At 36.2% G+C, this 21,245-nt stretch overlaps 1 protein-coding gene across 3 annotated transcripts; it reads left to right on the forward strand.

The window, feature by feature from the left end:
* Nucleotides 1-2,135: 2,135 nt before the first annotated feature.
* snx9b (sorting nexin 9b) lies at nt 2,136-20,984 on the forward strand. 3 transcript variants are annotated; one of them, XM_056764208.1, is made up of 19 exons: nt 2,136-2,422; nt 5,398-5,484; nt 5,601-5,675; nt 8,200-8,298; nt 10,471-10,617; nt 11,684-11,846; nt 14,179-14,296; nt 14,718-14,799; nt 14,906-15,031; nt 15,113-15,230; nt 15,317-15,447; nt 16,304-16,410; nt 16,487-16,590; nt 17,463-17,540; nt 17,964-18,040; nt 19,275-19,364; nt 19,476-19,590; nt 19,821-19,912; nt 20,054-20,984. In XM_056764208.1, exons 1-19 carry the CDS (start codon nt 2,411-2,413, stop codon nt 20,099-20,101), a joined length of 1,869 nt encoding a protein of 622 aa, XP_056620186.1. In that variant the 5' UTR covers nt 2,136-2,410; the 3' UTR covers nt 20,102-20,984. The 3 variants fall into 3 exon arrangements, with proteins under 3 accessions (XP_056620186.1, XP_056620187.1, XP_056620189.1); XM_056764209.1 differs by having other exon boundaries at nt 10,471-10,542; XM_056764211.1 differs by lacking the exon at nt 10,471-10,617.
* Nucleotides 20,985-21,245: the final 261 nt, after the last annotated feature.

The following is a 21,245-nucleotide window of genomic DNA, read 5'->3' on the forward strand; positions in this document are numbered from 1 at the left end:
GCTTTTTACTTTTTCAATAAGACATGCTCAACATTACAAGTATAAAATTACACTTAGGTTTACTAAGGGCAGTTTGATCTTCTTGTGCGCACATCAGAAATACACTCCTGAAAAAAATATTAAGAAAAGGGGAAACATTACAAGTATTCACATTTCTCGCTTGTGGATCTTAACCAGGTTATAAGTACTGCTTCAAAATGCCAAAACAAGAAACAGGAGCAAGAGGCAAAAAACTGAGAGTAGGCAATTTATTGTAAACTTCATTTAAACTCAAACAGGCTGTTCATCAGCTGATCAAGAGTTTAAGACCATAGCATTTAAAAACCCACAGCAAAAGAATGGACTCAGTCAAGAGGGATGCCCAATGCAACATGTCCACCAGCCGCCGTTTGACGCCTCTCCACAACCTGAATTGCTTTGGAACCTGATGTTTCAAAGATGGTAAGAGGCGTTACATTTCCGTCACACGTTTGCAAAATTCGACCAATCACAACACTGTCTAACTGGCCAATTATTTATTTCCAGAGCAATGAGCTTTGTAAAAAATCTGCAGGTTTCAGAGAGGCGGGGCAAAGACGATGTACAAACATGCACAGTGGAAAATACAGTTTTAACCTTAAATACATTAAAAAAAAATGTATATAAATTGCATTACATCTAAAACAAACGATAATATTGACCCGGACCACAAAACCAGTCTATAAAGTAGCATGGGAACATTTTTAGTAAAAGTCAAAATTATAGATTTTTCTTTTATGCCCAAAATAATTAGGATATTAAGCAATGATCATGTTCCATGAAGGTATTTTGTAAATTTCCCACCTTAAATATATAAAACTTTATTTTTGTGAGTGCATGGCCTTCCACAGTGCCCCTGATTAACAACTTCAAAGGCAATTTTCTCAATATTTTTTTGCAGCCACAGATTTGTGAACGGTTGTATCAGATATTGTCATATTCTAACAACTTATTCATCAATAGAAAGCTTATTTATTCTGCTTTCAGATTATGTAAAAATCTAAATTTTGAAAAATTGCTGTCTAGGGTCACATATTCGTTTTAGCCGTGTCATAAGAATGTGTTCAGGAGTGTACCTAAGCCCACCGTTAGATGGCGCTCTAAGCACGTCTCATTCATTCACGAATAAGGATTCCAGAGCATCAAGAGAGATATTAACGAATGTGAAGCTTCGCATGTATGCTAATCGTTGTTATAAAGATTGTAAAGTAAAATACAAAAAATCAACAACATCAAATTTATTAATCAATTATCAATTATCATTAAGAAAGTAACACGATCATGTGACAACGTTTGAACTACATTAAAACACGGAATTAATGCTGCCTCACGTGCTCGCGGAAATTCTCTAGTTCCCACTCTACGCAGGAAGAAACGTTTGTATTTAATAACATTAAAAGTATTCAGAAACTAACATTAAAACAAAAATGTTAAATTAATGTTAATAATGATTTAAAATCCTTAAAAAATGTACAAGTATCTGCTAACATCAAAAGAGCACCTTTCCATAAATGATGTATTTTTATCATTTTTACACTTTAAAAAAACGCGTCTAAACCGCGAATTTCTTGGTTATTGTTGTTTTACTTCCTTCTTTTATAAATGATTATTTGTTTAAAAATATGACATTGTTTCAGAAATATTTAAAAACAATTTAAGTGGAACCTGCCACGAGTTCTTTAATGTTTTTTTTCCTCGCTAGATGGCGCTCTGTGTACATGCAACCTGTCACTTCAGCCCCTCTAGTTTGAACTTGAGAAAGTTCAAAAAGCTGACACAACAAAAGTGCACATGCTATCTACACGAAACTTTATTTGTGTGTTTTGTTTCTTCTTCTATTGTTTTGTATTCTCCCTTTGTTGTTTATTTTGGACTCAGAGGTTCTTATACAGCTTTATTCAAACCTATTCTTGAGCACGTTCAATGCAGAATAATACAAACATTGCACATAGAAACACGATATAAATATATTTTAATAATGTTGATATGATATTTGATCTATGCACTGTATAACTATTACCTTTGTCCAATTATTGTCATTTATATTAATAAATGTGTTTTGGCCCTTCGTGGACAAACAGCAGCTGGGTTGAGTTTTAGTGCACTGCAGACTTGAGTTTGTTTCCGGTCTCGCGACTCGTTCGTGAAACACTTGGTCACTCCATGAGTGGTAGAAACGACGAGTTTAGATTTCCACACGTTACTTGCACTTTTCATCTAAACTGTTGGGTTTAGAGGATAAAGTGTAAACGACTTGACTATTAAGTAATGGACTGAAATTAACCACGTCGAGAAGGATCGTTTTCGCAGCAAAGAAATGTGTGGATGAAGAACAGAGAGAGTTTATCGCCATTAAACTTCACGTTTCTGTAATGATTGGTTCTTGTGTACAATGGAAACGAAGGTAAGGACTTGTTTTCAGTATTAAGGGGTTCGAGCTCTTGATCCGTGTGTTTTTATTTACTTTAAAATCAAAGTCCGCTCGAGCTGCGAAAACGTTTCCAAACACACGCAGTTTCCCTGGTCTTATAACCGAATTGTTAAACTCTCTAAAATGTTTCTTAATGTCGCATTTTGTTATTTAAATGGTGTTTTAAGGCTTCCTTGTAAGCATAGGAAAATATGTATCATTAAGAGTCTTGTGACATTTTAGTGGGGCCATGACGTCATCCGCGATGCTTCCTGGGAATTGTAGTCCGCCAAAAGTTGCTAACCGAATAACGTTTTTATTCTAGTACAGTCGTAAGAATGGTTGACCCTTCATTGAAGACTATGTTCAATCAAAAGACCCAGTGTTCAGATTTTCTTTTAATTCAGTATTTTTTACGTAGTTTAAGTATGCGCTCTTCAATGTCTATTTGAGGAGATGTATAAACATGCGTACAGATAGGAGTGCTATATCTATCCTTCCCTTACAAGTTTAGTCTCAGTTCCTCCTTCTAGCTTGTTTTCTCTTTTTTTTTATTGCGGGTCATCACAACAAAATACAAATACTATTATTACAGCTTTAGGTTTTTACCATCAGACTCCTGACTGAAGTCCTTCATAGTGTTTTGGGGTCTTTTTCTAATAAGATTTAATGGTTTTCTATTAGTTCCCTTCTGCCATACAACATATTAACAATAGAACACAACAGACAACAAGTATAGTCCCACAGAAACTTAAAAAATCATTATAAATGCAACTTCTGTTAGAAGTATCCATTTGAAGTTATTTGATGGTTTTAATCTGGGTTATCTTTGTGTTAGAGACTTACACATGTACGGTCGGTAAAATAAGTATTGAACACGTCACCATTTTTCTTAGTTAATATATTTAATTTAGTGAATTGAATTTTCACCCGATGTCGGTAACAATACAAGTAATCCATACATGTAAACAAAACGAATAAATTGACAAATTAAGTTATGTATAATAAAAGGGAATTTGACAATGAAAAGTATTGAATACATGAAGGACAGGAGGTGAAAAAAAAGGCATGGAAAGCCAAGACATCTATCAGTTATTAGAAAGCAATGCTTCTCCTTGTCAATGGAAATGAACATCAGCTTTTTCAGCCCCAACTGATGGGATATAAAAGGTGTCATCTCATAATGTGTAAAAGCAAAGAGCTCTCTCGAGACCTTCGCAACCTTACTGTTGTGAAACATACCGAAGGCATTGGTTATTGAAGGATTTCTAAACTTCTAAATGTTCCAGTGAGCACTGTTGGGGCCATTATCGGGAAGTGACGAGATCATAATTTCACCATAAACCAACCATGACCTGGTGCTCCTCGCAAGAATTCTGACAGAGGAGTAAAAAGAATAATCAGAAGAGTGGTCCAAGAGCCAAGGACTACTTGTGGAGAACTTCAGAAAGACCTGAAATTGACAAAGAAAACAATAAGTAATGTGCAGTGGCCTGTTTGAACGCTCGCCACGCAAGACTCCGTGGCTGAAGAAAAAACATGTTAAAGCTTGTTTAAAATTTGCTGCGCAACATTAGACAAGCGTTTGCAATACTGGGAGAGTATAGTCTAGTCAGATGAGACCAAAATTGAACACTTTGGATGCCAAAATACACCCCATGATTGGAGGTCAAATGGCACTGCACATCACCCCAAAGACACCACACCAACAGTGAAGCTTAGAGGTGAACATCATGGTGTTGGGGGTGTTTTTCAGCATATGGCACTGGCAAACTTTATATAATTGAAGGAAGGATGAATGGAGAAGTGTACAGAGACATTTTTGTTAAAAATCTGCTTATTTTACTTAATATGTGAAAATGTATTTGTTTTGTATTTATTGAATATTTGGGACGTATCTGGTGAAAATATCATGTCAACAGCACCTTGAGAAATATTTACTGAGTAAAATGGTGACGTGTTCAATATTTATTTTACCAGCTGTATGATATCAGTGGTTTATTGTGTTGATAAATATAGTTCTAAGATGTATATATTATTTGTCTCTGTTAGAGAAACAAGGAGTTTTGTAGCCACAGAAACTTTGGAGCCTAAAAGCTCCACAGAGAGACTCTAGCACAGAGTTCCTCTCTGTCTGCTTTGTGTCTCTGTGTTGGCATAATGTGTTAGATATGTGTTAGAATAAGAGAGGCTTTGTGAAAAGAGATTTTTTTTTATGCGCATGCATTTATCATGAAATGGTGACATTTTGCTTCCTTTATCATTTGTAATCGCCTAAATTGAAGTTTTTGTGTAAATGTTATGAGGAAAAGTTTGGGTCAAATGTCAATTGAATGAAAAATATTCACATATTTGACAATAAGGAAAATAAGCTTTTGGGGACAAATTATTCTTATGATAATTAATAAGCAGCTTTGCTAAGAGAAATAATGTGTAGAAAAAAAAGAAAGGCTATCATACTGTTAAGACAGAAATATTGTTTTGAGAGCATAAATGATAATACCACACATAGTGACTTGATATATACTTATATCTATCTACTTAACAGTTTAAATAGTATTTTTATTCCAAAGTTTAGTTTTTTTTTTTCTAAAAAGATTACATTACAAAAATAAAAATGTTCCTTTGCAAAATGTTACTATGACATAACTGTGAATTATATGTGTTTGTTATGTTGGGGTATTTTCTGAACTTCCGTTAACACAAGACACTCCATATTAATTTGCAAAGGCACCAGTCAACATATAACGGCCTCCACAACTGGTATTCCAATACGCATAAAAATCTCCCAAAAACAGTTTGAGTTAAATATTAAGCAGAGTTATGCTGAGGTCGTGTGCTTTCAGCGGTGTCTGGGGAACTAGTCGAGCAGGTTCAATGCCATGAATAATAACCAACACGTCCTAGCAAATCTGTTGTGTGTATGTATACACGTGCTGTGTTGATTTGTGTTTCACCTCTCCATGCAGGCAATTGTGATATATGATTTCGCGGCTGAAATTGGAAATAATGAGCTGTCAGTGCGAGAGGGTGAGACAATCACCATCACCAATCAGGTGAGTTAAACACTTGCATAACATTTCGTGACATCTGTCTCCCCGTGTCTGTGTTGTTGCGTGTGTTTGAATCAGAATCTTTCATGCAAAGATGATCCGTTCCTTTCTGTTCCCAGAGCATAGGTGGAGGATGGATCGAGGCTCGAAATTCCAGAGGAGAGGTCGGATTGGTACCAGAGGACTATATTGAGGTAAATCGCTGTTGACGCGTAGAACGCACTTAATGTACACAAAACGTGAAAACTTAATAGCTTTGATCACGTAGATATATATAGTATAATGCAATGCGAGTCGCTTCGGATTAAAGTATCTGCCAAATGTAAATGTAGATATAAATACATAAATGCATCATTTGCAGATTCTTTCTATGGGACTATATACCTAGGTTGTCCGCCATATTGGTACGGGCAAATCGGTTTGTGACACTCAAGAGGAAGTTTGTGCGTCTGCAAACGTCAATATTTGCACAAATGATTTGTTCTGATTTGTGCTGTTGTCAACAAGACAAAGACGTCCGCCATGTTTTATAGTCATGTGACCCTATTAACGTATTAACAACATCCTACACATGTGCGTTGATAAAACACAATTTACTCACGAGAAATTCATGTATTGGCACTAACTGTACATTAGGAACAAAAGTCCACCTTAAAGTTCTGCTATATTTATTGGATTTACTTTGAAATTTGACTGTTGCTTAGCTCCCGTGGCATCATGGGATAGATAAGCGTTCATCCGATCCACTCTTGCAAATCTCGGCGGAAGTAGTAGACCCTCTAGGTATTTCTCGCCTACTGGTTTTTGCATACTGAGGTTTCGGACATACTACTCATGACTCTCTTCTGCCTACTATTTAGTATGGAAGTAGGCGATTTCGGACGCAGCCATTGCTTTTTCATAATAGGTGATGAAAGCAACAAAAAAATTGGCGCACTTGTCTGTATACGTTGCGGTTGAAGGTTGCATCTACGTATATATCTATGATTTATAAGATGGAAAAGGTTCAATATCTGAGGGTAAAATGTCTCGATTGGGTCTTGCAGTAGCTTTTGGCCAATTCTATTAATTTCTTAAACGCTGTTTATAATTTGACCTTTGTACCATGTATCATAACTGCACTATTTCTGACAGCATATTAGATATCTTTGTTGTACGTTATATATACGGCATAATGCTTTCACACACACACACACACACACACACACACACACACACACACCCATATGCAGATTAACAGTGTGTTTGTCACCATAAAGATACAGAAACTGGTGCTGCTGGAATGTGACCTGTTTGTTGAACAGGAAGCTTTTTCTTTTCCTGTGGCCAGTCACAGTGTGTTGGTGTTTGGGGGGGGTGGACGGGTGGAGGTCTGAGCGTGTAATCCTGAATGAATGTGCCACTTTATCACTGGAATGTGTACGTTTTTAGCGTGTAGTTGCATGTAAATTCTATGATTACTAAAATAAGAAATATAAATTTTGCTTTCAGATGTTGATACAGAATCATGCAGCTGTGTGTTTGTGTTTAAGTGCATTAGTCCGTGTTTGAGCTAGACGTAATGGTATTATAAAGACACAAGACATCTTGCTTCAGCAGTGCACACAGTCTTCATAAACAGTTCAGTCTCTGTATAAATAGGCTGTGGACTGAGTTAGACTGTTTCTCACTGTCCACTCTGGCCTATTATAACTCACAGCTGCACACACGCTTCCTTCATGTCTCTGGTCAAAGAACCAAACACTGATCAGATGGTTGCTCACACTTTCCTGAATTGACTTTCTGTGCGTAAACACAGCTGTTTTTGGTGTTGTGTTTTGAGGGCTGTCCGATATACAGAATTGAAACCTTTTTGCTGGCACATTTTTTGAGGATCTACTGACAGAAATTTTATATAGTATACATAACTATCTTTTCAGAGGAGTATAAAGACCTTACGTAATGAAGCGATATGTTTTTATTACCTTAGGATGACCTATTTCTATGTACATACCCCGCGGGTCCCCTTACTTGGAATTCACCGTTGTTTGTACATTACGGACAAACTGCTCTACATTGGGTAAATGCGTTATCTTCTTTGGCAAAGAAGCAAAAACATGACAACATCTTTGTCCTGTGAGAGCCGCCGTAGGGGTTCGAAAGGGAGGGGTGGGGAGAGTGAGCCATTGGTTGCAATTCACAACTTTACCATTAGATGTCGCTAAAATATCCACAGTGCTCTTTTAAGCAACATTGGGAATATTGCTGTAATTTTCTGTACCCTTTTAATGTCTTTATGGTCATTTTTTTCTAAAGCATCTTTAGCAAGACAAACAAACGACTAACACACATCAGAGTAAAACTACTTTTTCCTCTCTAAACTATGCAAACTTATAGCAAGCACACGGTGCAGATGGAAATGGAAATTTATTTGACTTTCCTGAGGAAAAACGTCTGGAATGCATTACATACATGATGACCTGAGACAGTATAATCTTGTGTGCAAGTAACTGCATATTAATTTATTTTTTAACTCTTGGTGCAAAATAAATATTCTTTCATTTCTTATTGTGTTATAGCTAATTTTTTTTTATTTTATTTAATATGATTTGTTGCGAACACATTGACGTTTCATTTTGATTTGATTTTCGTAATTGGTTATAATTACAGTAGTTTTTAAATTAAGTTATTAAGTCAAGTTATTAAATTGCATTAATTTATCTCTGTATTTTTACATAGGTCAAGGAGGTTCAACCTGTGACCTCTGGCGGAAATGCAGCCCCTCTCGATCTTTCGTTTTTCGACAGTCACTTGCCGACCCCAGCCAGCACAGTACAGGTGAGCCATCGAGAAAACAGAACATTTTGTTGACTAATCCATCCACAACTGCTGCAAGTAGAAAAAAATAGGAAGGGTGTATTTGTCTATGTTTGTTCTGTCGTTCTCAATGTTCTTCCTCCGAGGAAGTGCACAGGAAGAGAGGCTCTACTTTTAAATCATAAAACATCTTACTCTTACATCTCTTTAAAAATGTGCAGACCCTGAAACTGTGCATGAAACATCCTGTGTTGTTAATGAATGAGTCAGCGAGGGCCCAGATGTTGCACGGCAGTGTTAATATCATAATTGTAATGGGATTAAATGTTCACATTGTCCTGTACAGTATGTGTTTGTGATACCTGTGGGTGTGTGATTCAGTACAGAAACACAAGCTTTCTTTAAGGGAAAGAATTCTTTTCATTTCAATTCTTTTTGTAGAGAAGCTGTGATGCGGTCAGCATATTTTGAAGAGGAGGAAGCTGTGGTTGACACTTTATTTCAATTGCGGAACATTTGTTTTCAATGGGTCTAGGGGTTGTTCCGATTGACGATACTATCGTACTACTCTTTCCCATGACGATAGTTGGCTGTTTGCGATATATGTTGCAAATCAATATTACAAAAGAAATTACATTTCTTCATGGAAGAGAGCTTGCCTATGCACACAGCTTAGAGAGTTTATAATGTGCGGGCTTTGAGTTTTCAGCGCACGAGAGAGCTTTTGATGGCTTTTCCTCGCAGGAATTTCTATGCCCGTGAGGGTTTAAAACCAGCGCACGAGTTGTTCCAGTTTGGCAATCAAGTAAATACAGCACACAGGCATCAAGGACGCATTTGAATGAAGGAAATTGACTTATAGCAATAGTTTACTTTCTCTCGTTTAATAGGTTGCGGTGGTAAGTAACAGTGAAGCCAACTGCACTGAACTTAAACTCTGATAGAATGCTAAATGCAGTCACACATGAGCATTTTCTAGACACGTAAGCTTCTGTTTTTGTCCTCAAATCCAGCTTGTCATAGAAAATTGCGTAATTACCCCGCCCATCGATACTGTCTTGTATCGGTGATCCACAGGCTGGCGATAGATGATATGGGTCTACTTGACTTCGTGCGTAGTTAAAGACGCATTAAAATCTCCAACACTCCCTTCGGTAAAAGATTGACAAGCACTCTTTTCTTTAAAATCAGAGGTGTGCATGCAAAAATAAGGCCAGAAACATTTCTTACAAAAAACAAAGAAGGTTAAAGGGATAGTCCATCCAAAAAATTCAAATTTTGTCATGAATTACTCACCCTTGTTCCAAACCTGTATACATTTTTTTGTCCGGTTGAACACAAAGAATGATATTTGGAAGAATATTAGAAACTGACTATAGGTTAATTATTGTCAATTTTTTTTGTTCTGTTGAACACAAAAAAAGATATTTTGAGGAATTCAGGTTTTTCGACCTTTAATTTTTCTACTATGGAAGTCTAGGATGCCTTAAAAATGTGAGGTGCTCACATTCTTCAAAAACATTTACACAGGTTTGACTAATTCATGACCGAAGTTTCATTTTGATCTCAATCTGTTTTTACGTTTCCATTTGTCATAATGCCAGAACTGATAAAGCAGTATCATCCTCTATCAGGCAGAGATGGTCCCACACGATGTCTTTCAAAAGAATAAACCTGATTGGCCGGTCACATTCCCTGAAGCGAAGAATGCTCCCTGGAATGCAGGAGACGCTACAAAAAAAACATAATAAAATCGTATATATATTATAACTGCAAATGATTTCTGCACTGCATTCCAAGTCCTCCATTTCATGACATTATTTTTAAAGACATCTGTAAAAGCTCATTTCGTGCAGAAGGCAATGAGGGTCTTTAAAAACATGAGGATTAGTAATTGATGAGGGATTTTTATTTTGTGAACTATTTCACAATCATTTTGTGTGAAATGCTTCTATAATTAAAAATACATTTGTACAGGGAGGAAAGTTTGACATATTAATTTGATGCATAATTTTAGTACGTGCGGATTCTGTAATGTCGTCTACGGTGGGGTTTAGTTTGTAATAGAAACAGCGCTGCTGCTTATTTGAAAACATTCAGTGGTTCGAGTCTAACTGTAAAAGGTCTTTTCTATAGGATGTCAGGGTAACCCTTTCTTTCAGATGCTTTATGATGTGCCCTGTTTCTTCCAAGGTGGAATTAGCTCAGGCGGAAGCCCCAGTCACCCCAGTTACACCGGGCTTTTCTTCCACCTCGCCCGATGAGGTACCCGGAATGCCAAACAGCATGATGGATTCAGAGGCCACGCATGGGGCCCTTTACAAATGCCCGATCCTGGAGGTCCTCGCTTTCCGTCACTAACACGAGCAAAATCATTCAATCAGTCTCCATTGATGTTAAACAAGAGATCAATCGCACATCAATCATACGTATCAGCACTGTTTATTTAACATTATCAGCGTAAAATTTGCAGATTTTCACTACATATTTGCATTGATTCAGTCACTTTGAAACCGAATGAGCACATCGCTATCTGTTGGATAGCTTCTCTTGATTTATGTGTATTTGAAAGAAAGTTGCATCTTTTTAGTGCCTCTTAATTTTAAGAGTGATTCTTTGATTATTCCATAAATAATTTGTACCAAACGAATCTAAAACGCTTTCATGCCGCATGGTGCCGCATTTAACGCATGACACGCAGTTTGTGCACGAGTCGAAATGCGGAGACTTTTGTACTTTCCGATGCATGTTTGTACAACCGTCAGCTGCGTGTTAAATAACAAAACAATATTTGCTTTTATCACTCGAGCAGAAATGGGTCGTCAGAGAGAAATGTCAGAGTTCATCAGATGTGATGGTGGTTGAAATGGTGCATGAATGACGCACGTGTGTGGGTGGCAAGATGGTGGCTTGTGTTCTGGCACTGTGGCTCTGAGCTTTTTGTGTCATCAGGGCCAGAGATCCGTTGATGGAGTCATTTGTTCGGTTTGTGTTATTAAACCCTGTTAGACAGACATTGAGAAGCGGAGACAGGTAAGTGTCCCCGTCCATTCGACGTGACCATCTATTCACGGGTTATGGGATTTCGTTAGTCCTTGAATTAGACGACAGTCTAAAATAACCTCTCGAATGGCCTTTCAGATCAAAATCTAAATAAAGGTTATCGGGCTCATGTCCTCGGATGTGAGTGGGCTGTTTTTTTGTTTAAAAGATAGATGGAGTCGTATGAAGGTGTAAAGGATCAAAACCGCATGTTTTACTCATAAGGCTTGTGGTAAAGGCTGAAAGAGCCTCAATCTGCTTAACACGAGTTGCATGTTTCGAGTTTTTTAGTCCACAAACATGTTTTCAGATGTTTGTCCATAAAGTAATCCAAGATGTGACTTTGTAAAACTGTGTCTTTCAGACGAGTAATGGAAATGACCCATGGGCAGCGTTTGACAATAACGCCTCAGGGGGATTTTCCAATGACTGGGCGGCTCACCCTGAGGGCACAGAGACGGGCAAAAACAGCAGCAATGCCTGCCAGTCTGGGGGACACGGCCACCCACAGGCCTACCAGGGCCCAGGTAAAAACTCCATTAATGCCGTGTTGGAATCTTCAGTATAATCCAATGAAGATAAGCAGAATTACACAATTCAATGGTGAATGAGTGTACATCCAAAATATAACGGTGTAATGCACTTACGATTGACATGAAAACTATTAGAAATTCATTGGTCTGAGTGTTCTGAGTTTTGCTACATATTCGTAAATGTATTTTATGTTTCGACTGGTTTTTCTTGAAAGAATTTAAAATAATGACCGTAAATTGAAACCTGAGCTTTATGTCTCAAACAGAAAACAGTTGTGTGAAGGGAACTGAACAAGAATTCAAGTCATAATGTTTATATCTTACTAGCAGAGATGATATAATTTTTGAGAGATTTCAGTCCAGCATATTCAGGAAACAAGAAACATAGAAGCTAGGGTTCAAATTTTAATACTAGCTTACTGCATATTCACAGTGTACACTATACAGCCGCAGGAAAAAAAGTATTTATAAAACCAATCGGCATTTCTAGATATAGTGTGGTCATTTTATTCAACAGACCAGAGTCTGTTGAATTTTAACAAAACCAAACCTCAGGAGTGTCATAAAGTCATCCAACGGCAATGTAAAAGACTGACAGCATGACAAGACACGTGAAAACTGTGATAAAAATCAAGGTTTTTATCACATAAAACATTTTTGTTTATTTAAACTAAATACATGCACAAATATGACAGTTGTATTGCTTAAAAGTGAAAATGAACTTGTTTTCTTTGGAGTATTTGAAAAAATACAGAGCATCCTTCTGTTATTTTCACCTAGTTCTCCAGTTTTCATTTTCTGCAATTAGAAGCTATATTCTTAATTGAAAGATAATTATTGTTAGTAGTTCACAGAATGAAACAAAAATGATCATTTTACCTAAACAAGTTCACAAGAAAAATTGATTTTGAAATGGTCTCTTATCTTTTTCTGCAGTTGTTTACTGGCTAATATAGTATTTTTAATGTACTGTAGTATGTGAAACTTTATATGGTATGTTTCGATATTACGGTGCATTAATGTGACTTTTTTTTTATTCGATCAGTCCAGTTTTCTTGCAACAAAAGTTAGTTTGCATTTCATGACATTTTTCTGCTCGCTTTTTCAGTCTGATCAAAGATCTCCATGCACTTCAGAAGAGTTGTCATAGTAAGGGTTAAATGTTGCTGTGAAAGTGATTTTATGACGCGTCATAAAAATGTGGGTGTGATTAAATGTTCTTCTAAATTTGAGTCATGTGGTGGATTTAAGTTTGCCAAAGAAGATGATGGCATCTCTTAAACCTCTTGAAGCAGTTTATGTCTGCGGCGTTTTAGAGGGACAGTTCACCCAAAATGTAAATTCTGCAATCATTTACTCACCATCAGAGTGTTGCAAACTTGTATAAATGTCTTTGTTCTGCTGAACACAAAAGAGTATATTTGGAAGAATGTCAGTAACCAAACAGATCTTATCCCAATTTACTCCCTACTATGATCGGTTTGGTTACTGACATTCTTCTAGATATCTTCCTTTCTGTTTAGTAGAAATGAAAAGAGACTTATACAGGTTTGGAACAACCTGAGGATGAGTAAGTGATCACAAAAGTAACATTTTTGGGTGAGCTGTTTCTTTAAAGGTTGGAGGCTAGAATTTACCTACTGTGTTGTAAAACGCAGCTTCAAATCTTGTTTCTGATAAAACAAATTTAGGAGGAAAGCAGTGGGTTTATTTCATGGTTTTTCAGGAAGTCTGCTGAATTATTCCCGAAAGCAGGGCGACTTTTACACCCATTAAGTCACTGTGTCGATGATGAAGCATTTTTTTTGTTTAATGTCATCAAAACTGATTCACTCATCGTACATGAGAATGTGTAGAGAAGAGTTGTTTTGGAAATGTACTTCTCTTAAGCTAGCCTAATATGTACAGCTATAAGTAAGACAAATGCATTGACCAAATAGTAATTTTTATTTGGTGATGCTTAATTAAAAAACAGAAATGCCACCTTTAGGAAAATAACATGACAAATCTTCTCCTTTTCTTTTAAGATATTTATCCCTACCCATGTCTTATCAATCTCTCAGGTACAGACTAATGTGAGAACGTTGATTTGGTTTTAATAACAAGATGCATGAGTACAAAGCCAGAAACTCACAATAATGCGTGTTTTTTAGTAGTGTATCATTTAGCTGATTTGTGTCCCTGGGTGTCAACGTGAAATAGTTTTGACTGCATTTTAATCTGAGTTTGAGGTCGTATCTGTGATTTGGAGTGCGTTTGGTTGACTAACACAATTCTGGCACTTGCGGTTCTGTATTTAAAAGAAATGCGTGATATCCGTTGACAGGTGCAGAAGACGACGATTGGGATGAGGAATGGGATGACGTGAAGTCAGAGGCTGGAGAGGGCGGGGCCATCAACAGGGGCGGAGCTCATGGCACATCCATGAAAATGGCCCTTAATAAGCAAGTTGAATAGCTCAAACAAGTTTTGGATTTGACATTTTGGTGCTGTTAGGCGTAAAAACCTACCCGAGTATGTTGTATGATGTATGTTGACGTTAAGATGTCCCCATCAAAACACATTTACAAAAGGGACTTAATGTCAATAGAAAGCACGTTAAATGGAAGTTAAAAAAGTTTTGTGGGAGTGAAATGTCACATTTGGTTGTATTTTTTTTTTTGATGATGTTTTAGTGGGCGTCTCCTGCAAATCAGGGAAAATTTATGATATTTATTTTCTGCTCAGAAAAAACAAAAATCCAATTGAATTAAACAGAAAACTTTCCCCTTATTTTTTACAACATCAATTTAAAACAGTTTTACACTCATAACAAGTCTTTGACCCGTATACTTTTTTAAATCTTTAATTTTTCTTTCTTCGTAGATTTCCTGGCTTCTCCAAATCAGGTCCTGAGTTGTACCTTCTGTCCAAACAGCCCGCCAAAGGAACCAAGTTGCCCATTTATGTAAGCCATTTCTTTACTGTAGATCAGGCTATACATTTGATCAGTCTACTGTATATGTTTTCTTGGGAAAGGTTTGTAATTCTTAAACGATATACAATATGTACAGTCGGGAGAAGTGGGTCCGCTGTGGTTATATCCAGAGCCTCAGTTGGACTGTGTTGTAGCCGACCCCAAAAAGGGCACCAAATTGTACGGCCTGAAGAGCTACATAGAGTACCAAGTCACACCCACCGTGAGTACAGGAACGTGTTTGAATACTGCAAAGCTGTTATAAGTCTCCAAGTGACGTTCATGGTATAACATGTTTCCACAGACCACAAACAAGCCTGTCAATCACAGATATAAGCATTTCGATTGGTTATATGAAAGACTTCTGGATAAATTCGGCTCGGCTATACCGATTCCCTGCCTGCCTGACAAGCAGGTGACAGGTGAGCACTTTCAATTACATATAACCGCTGCTGAGGAATTGAAATAGTTTGCGGTTGGTTAACATTGTGCCATGATTGCCGTTCAGGGCGATTTGAGGAGGAGTTTATTAAAATGCGTATGGAAAGACTTCAGGGATGGATGACGCGAATGTGCCGGCATCCAATCGTCTCATCCAGTGATGTCTTTCAACTGTTTGTCTCATACAAAGATGAAAAGGTAAACACTTGTTTCTTAGTTCAAATGCTGGACATTCTTTTTTTCTTTGTTCTGTGTTTTGTTAATCTTGTTTGATTTAACGTTTTGGTTAAATAAGAAGTCAACCCTACTTTATTAAATGCCATGGGTCATAAATGGGTGATTCTCACGAAATCTTGGTGTTAAGATGTCAAACATGATTTTCTTCCTTTTGATTGATTTAAAACAAGATGTGACATACCTTTTCCTGACAGTTTTACACAATTTTGAAAAAGAAGGCTTAAAAATTCTCCATTTAAAACTGTCTGTCACATGGCATGTTTTGCTAAAAAAAGCAAAACCATTAAGCATAAGGACTATTTTATTAATCATACATAATGAAACATGAATGAACTATATTTTAATAGAAAATTATTCATGTAAAATATGTCAAATCAATATTTTGATATGAGAGTAATAAAAACGTTTCGTACACATCACGACTAGAAGAACATTTATTTAACTGTTTGAATGACAAATATTTGTATAATTTGCATTAATGCACATAATGCAAATATAATACTTGCATGCTTTACGGCAATGACAATTTTAGCAGAAAAAGCAATAAAATACATAATTAATTTATTCCTATGTTAAAATTATGCTTTGTGGAATACAATCATTTTTTTATGTTACCAAATCTTTTCTGCAATAATGTTTCAGTGGTTTTGTGAGAATAACCCAAATATGATAAATATCCAGTACCATAATATATATTAAAATACCATAGTACTTCTTTCTCTATTTGCTTTCTTGATAAACACCTCGCTGCGTTTCATAACACAACCTTCTTTTTTGTTGAAACCCAGCAGTTTTTAATTAACATGGTTGGTTTCAGGACTGGAAGACGGGCAAGAGGCGAGCAGAAAAAGACGAGACGGTTGGTGTGATGATCTTCTCTACGATCGAGCCTCAGGGAGTGCCGGACCTGGACCTCATCGAAGTGTAAGTCCTGCAGATCACCTCGAGATCTCTGTGACCCTGAAGAGGAAAACTCACTTGTGTTTTCTGTTATCTACAGAGAGCAGAAGTGTGAACAGTTTAGCCGGTTCACCAAAGCGATGGATGACGGGGTGAAAGATTTGCTGAATGTGGGGAACGAACACTGGAAACGCTGTACTGGTCGTGAGTATCAGCCCGTATGGTGTTTGTTTGTCATGGAGTGAGAGTCTTTATGCAAAGTGAGCTAAATCTCCCTTTACAGAGTTTAAAGTGACAGACACCCAACAGTAAAAAGTAAATAGTATCAATGTTTCAGAATCTTTGACATCATTGACAGAATGTTGATTTTTGAGTGAACTATCACTTTAAAGATTTGATATTTAAGTCAAAAAATGTTTATTGTGAATTTTTACTGTTAGAGAAAGTCGAAATCTTAAAGATCCCAGTTTGAAACCGTTTTTTAAAATAAGTATTGTAGGGCCATGGCGTCTTTTATGACGTCTGTTTAACCCCATTGGTTGAGCTGCCAACATGTAACCAGTGTCACTGTCATTTTTTCTTTTTCATTTCTTTACACTTTTAATAAGTTTTCTCTGAGGGTTTAGCTTATTAACTTTATTTTATTTTATATATTTCACATTCAAGTTCAGATTTATTTATTTATCCATTAAAGTTTTGTGAATTTACATTCAGAAAATTAAATTAATACCTTGAATACTTTCTTTTCTATACCAAGTATCCCAAAAATGTTGTAATTTTTTTTTTAAATATGTTTTGTGAGTTTCAGGTTTTTTTTGCATAAAATATTGTGATGTTTTATAACTGTGATCCCAATATCACATTAAGTGTATCGTGTCACATCTATGCCATACATTACTGTAACTATAATAAGTTCCTGGGGAAGCTACATTTAACATGTCTTTTTTCATGTCATATTAACCCTGATTCTCATGTGATCCCGTGGTTTATAAAACATTTCATCAAAATCATTTTATATCTCCAGTTTTTAGATCCTATGACTGTTTAGTTTTATTTTCTGCGTTTGTCTCTTTCAGCCCTGCCGAAGGAGTATCAGCGCATTGGCAAAGCTTTTCAGAATCTGTCCTCAGTGTTTAACAGCAGTGGATTTCAAGGTACCAGAAACTATATACTTCCTCTTACTAAGTAAATTTGATATGGAATAGGGTTTCTTCTCTTTTGAACATCCGGGATGATACTGAAAAACTGTGAAAGACTTCATCCTGTTCCTTAAAGTACTATTTAGCTTTTTTTCTTCCAGAGCAACTCACAGTTTATTACATGTAGATACTGCCCTCTGATTGATTAAAGGAATAGTTTGAAAAATGAAATCACATCTCTGATCTATATGATATATGGGATCCGAAATGTTGAAGCTCTAAAAAGCACATACATCAGTCATTGTTATAAAATGTTCTTTGAAATGAAACGATACGTTTGTAAGAGAAAACAATTTTCGTTTTGAGTTTATTAATATTTTAAAATCAATACATCTGGATGTTCAATCATTATTGTATTCTGGTTATTGTGAATCTCAGGTGAGGCCTCACTCACTGATGCGCTGACGGCTGCAGGAAAGACCTACGAGGAGATCGCCCTGATGGTAGCAGAACAGGTACAGAAAACCCTGTGAACTGTTAAAAGGAATATTTCGTCCAATAAATATAAACATACGATTATTATGTTTTTAAACCTGCTTGTGAAGTATTTATATCTGACTTTAAATAACCTTACTTAGATGTCATCTCCTGTACATCAGACTCTAGACCTAAACCTTGTTGTTTGGGAAGCTGTTTTCAGCCTCTCTTTTATGTGCCTACACATTCATTTAGTCGTGTGCATTAAGTTCCGTTCTTATCAATAAAACTTGCAATGATGGAAAATCTGGTTGTTTGGCCTCCAAGCACTTGTATGATAAAATTTCTTCTGGCGCCAGTGTAACCGTAATTAGAGCTATTAACCTTTGTGTGTGTCGCAAGGTCATTATAGTTTACTAAAATTGAAACTTTTAAAACGTTTCTGTTAGTTGAAATCCAATAAAATATTGACCTAAAAATAATTGGGAAAAACTTAACTTAAGGTAAAATGTAGATAAAAAAAAGTTTTAAGCACTTAAATGATAATTTTAAACACAAAATAAAAATGTATCCATATTATATAGCAAAAATAAAAATAAATAAATGACAAAATTACAAAAGCATATACCAAAATTGCTAAACTTTAACTCAAATTAATGTAAAATCTAAAACAAAATGTAGTTATACAGTGAAAGTTTCTAGGTTCCTAGTTATTTTACAGAGCATTCTGGGTACAAAGCACACAATAAAATGTTTTACATGTATATAAAACATTTTAAAAATAAATTTGGATTTTAGAGTGAAAAAGGCTTTTGATTCATATAGTTATTTTTGTTCCTGACAAAACAACTGTTTTAGTGTTTCTATACAAAATATCATCAGCCTTAAAAATCTTGTTTGTCCCATTTCAATTTTCAGTAAATAAATTATTTCAGAATAGAATTCAGGAGAAATGTTTTCACCTGTTCACAGAATGAGATTCATAATAATTGTAAAACATTTTGGAATGGATTCTTAATTTGTTTATATAAATAACATGACATTTTATCAAAATATAATAAACTGTTTATAAATATGTATTTAAATGTGCGTGTGTATATGTATATAGACATAAATGTCAGATTTTTTTTCTTCGCTTGTGTTTGTGTTTTGGCTTCTATGTTTTGCGTGCACACATTGATTTACAAATGTTTGAGAATGACATGACTGTTTGAATGAAATGACCCCGTGTGTCTGCCTGCTTTAATCATGCTGATTTGTCTCTTTCTGTAGCCCAAGAAAGACCTTCATAAACTCATGGAAACCAACAATGAGTACAAAGGTCTGCTGGGATGCTTCCCTGACACTATAGGAGTTCACAAGGTGACCCCAAGTCCATATTTCCTCCGACAGTCCTTTAGACCGACATTACACACGGGGCTGATGGGAAAACGTGTGGGTTGTAGGTTTATTTCTATTTTTCTATTTTAACAGGCTGCTATTGAGAAGGTAAAAGAAGGAGATAAACTAGTTGCCACTAGCAAAATCAACCCAACGGATAAAACCGCCATGACGAAGCGTCTCAGCGTTATGTCTTACGCTTTGCAAGGTACTGGAACACACTTAATGTGACCCCAAAGAGTATTTTGAAAAGTTATATGTGGACATCATCCCATTAGATGTCATTGCATCCTAAAATGGCTCTTTAAAGGATTCGTGACATAATGTCGTATGTTATGTGCGTATTACATTTTTTGGGGTCACTGAACAAAGTGCATCATCTCTGTGAAATGTGCTAGCTACTTTACTGGATGATTTTGAAATTCTTACTCTTTACAGCTGAGATGAACCACTTCCATAGCAACCGTATCTATGACTACAATCTTGTGATGCAGCAGTACTTGGAGGAACAAGTGAAATTTTACGAGACGGTGAGTAAAACAGCAAAGATTCGACTAGTAACTTCGTTGAGAATTTTATCCTGATCACAACTGTGCATAAAGTAAATAAAATGGGTGAAAACAAAAAGATGTTTGAAGTTTAACTGTAATGATGGTCATCCATCTTTGCAGATCGCTGAGAAACTGCGACAAGCTCACAGCCAGTTCACTACTATGTGAGGATGGATTCAGCTGCCTCACGTCTCTGATGTTTCTCTGCCGTTTTCTATTCTGTTCATGTTACTTGTTATCATGTCAGTGCCATAAATAGATCCGTCAATCTCAGGCCAAAGACAGTTTAGTAAAAGAGCTACTGTACGTACAACGTGAGCAGTGGCCGAAGCTCAAGTGTTTTTAAAATAAGCAGCTACAGATTTTCTATTAAGAATCAGATGTTGGTAATGGCTTATTATTCTTAATAATCTGGTGTTGATTTATAAACTCATCAATTCGTTTGGATGTTTCTCATTCTTATCACTTTGTTAGGATTTTTCTTATTCTTTTCCATTTGTGGGTTTCGAGTCTGTGCCGTGTTGTTTTTGTGTAGGTTAAATACAAGCGATGAGTTATCTCTCGGCGAGACATAACAGTATAAAACCATGATTAGCTACTTTTAAGCAAGTGGCCTAATTATCCGAGCCTACATTCACCGTGCCCTGTTTTCTATGTCGTATGCGAGAAAAAACGCTTTTTATTCACTGCACTTTACTGCGCATCAGTTTGTCATGTTTGGTTGTAATGGCCGAAACAACATGAAGATGGTTTTCATTGAACGTTTTTGGAGATGCAGGAGGGCTGGTCCTTTTTCTCATTACTGACTACATTTAACACTTATTTCTCTCACGTCCCAAAGCCGAATTACAAACAGCCATTTTGCAAGATTGTTATAAAATGTATACATTCACCTCAATTATCACAATTTCTGTAAGAATGAATTTATACTCTCGATGCATGTTCGTTGTTCATTTATATTTTTTATGTATAGCAGTGTTTGCAAACCTTTTGCACACATGATGATAAAAATATATGATTGTGAATTAATAAATCTCGATTTGTACTCAAATGTGTCTATTTCTTGGTTCAGGTTGAGAATCAATAGTGACTGGACACAATATAACAATACTGTGTTGTTTTTTTTATTCATTTTGCTTATTGTGCATTGGACTTCTTCATCATGGCAGATATTTGTATATTTGTGTGCTCTGAATGCAGTGCAGCAGGTCGTCTTTCTGTTTGAAGACCCGCTAGCAACGATGGCTTACGGCGCATATGAATGAGCCGATCTCAAAAGACGTGTTGTTTTGTATGTGTTCGATACACCCAG

Source organism: Triplophysa dalaica, chromosome 13 (genome assembly GCF_015846415.1).
Source record: "Triplophysa dalaica isolate WHDGS20190420 chromosome 13, ASM1584641v1, whole genome shotgun sequence".
NCBI classification, from domain to species: Eukaryota; Metazoa; Chordata; class Actinopteri; order Cypriniformes; family Nemacheilidae; genus Triplophysa; species Triplophysa dalaica.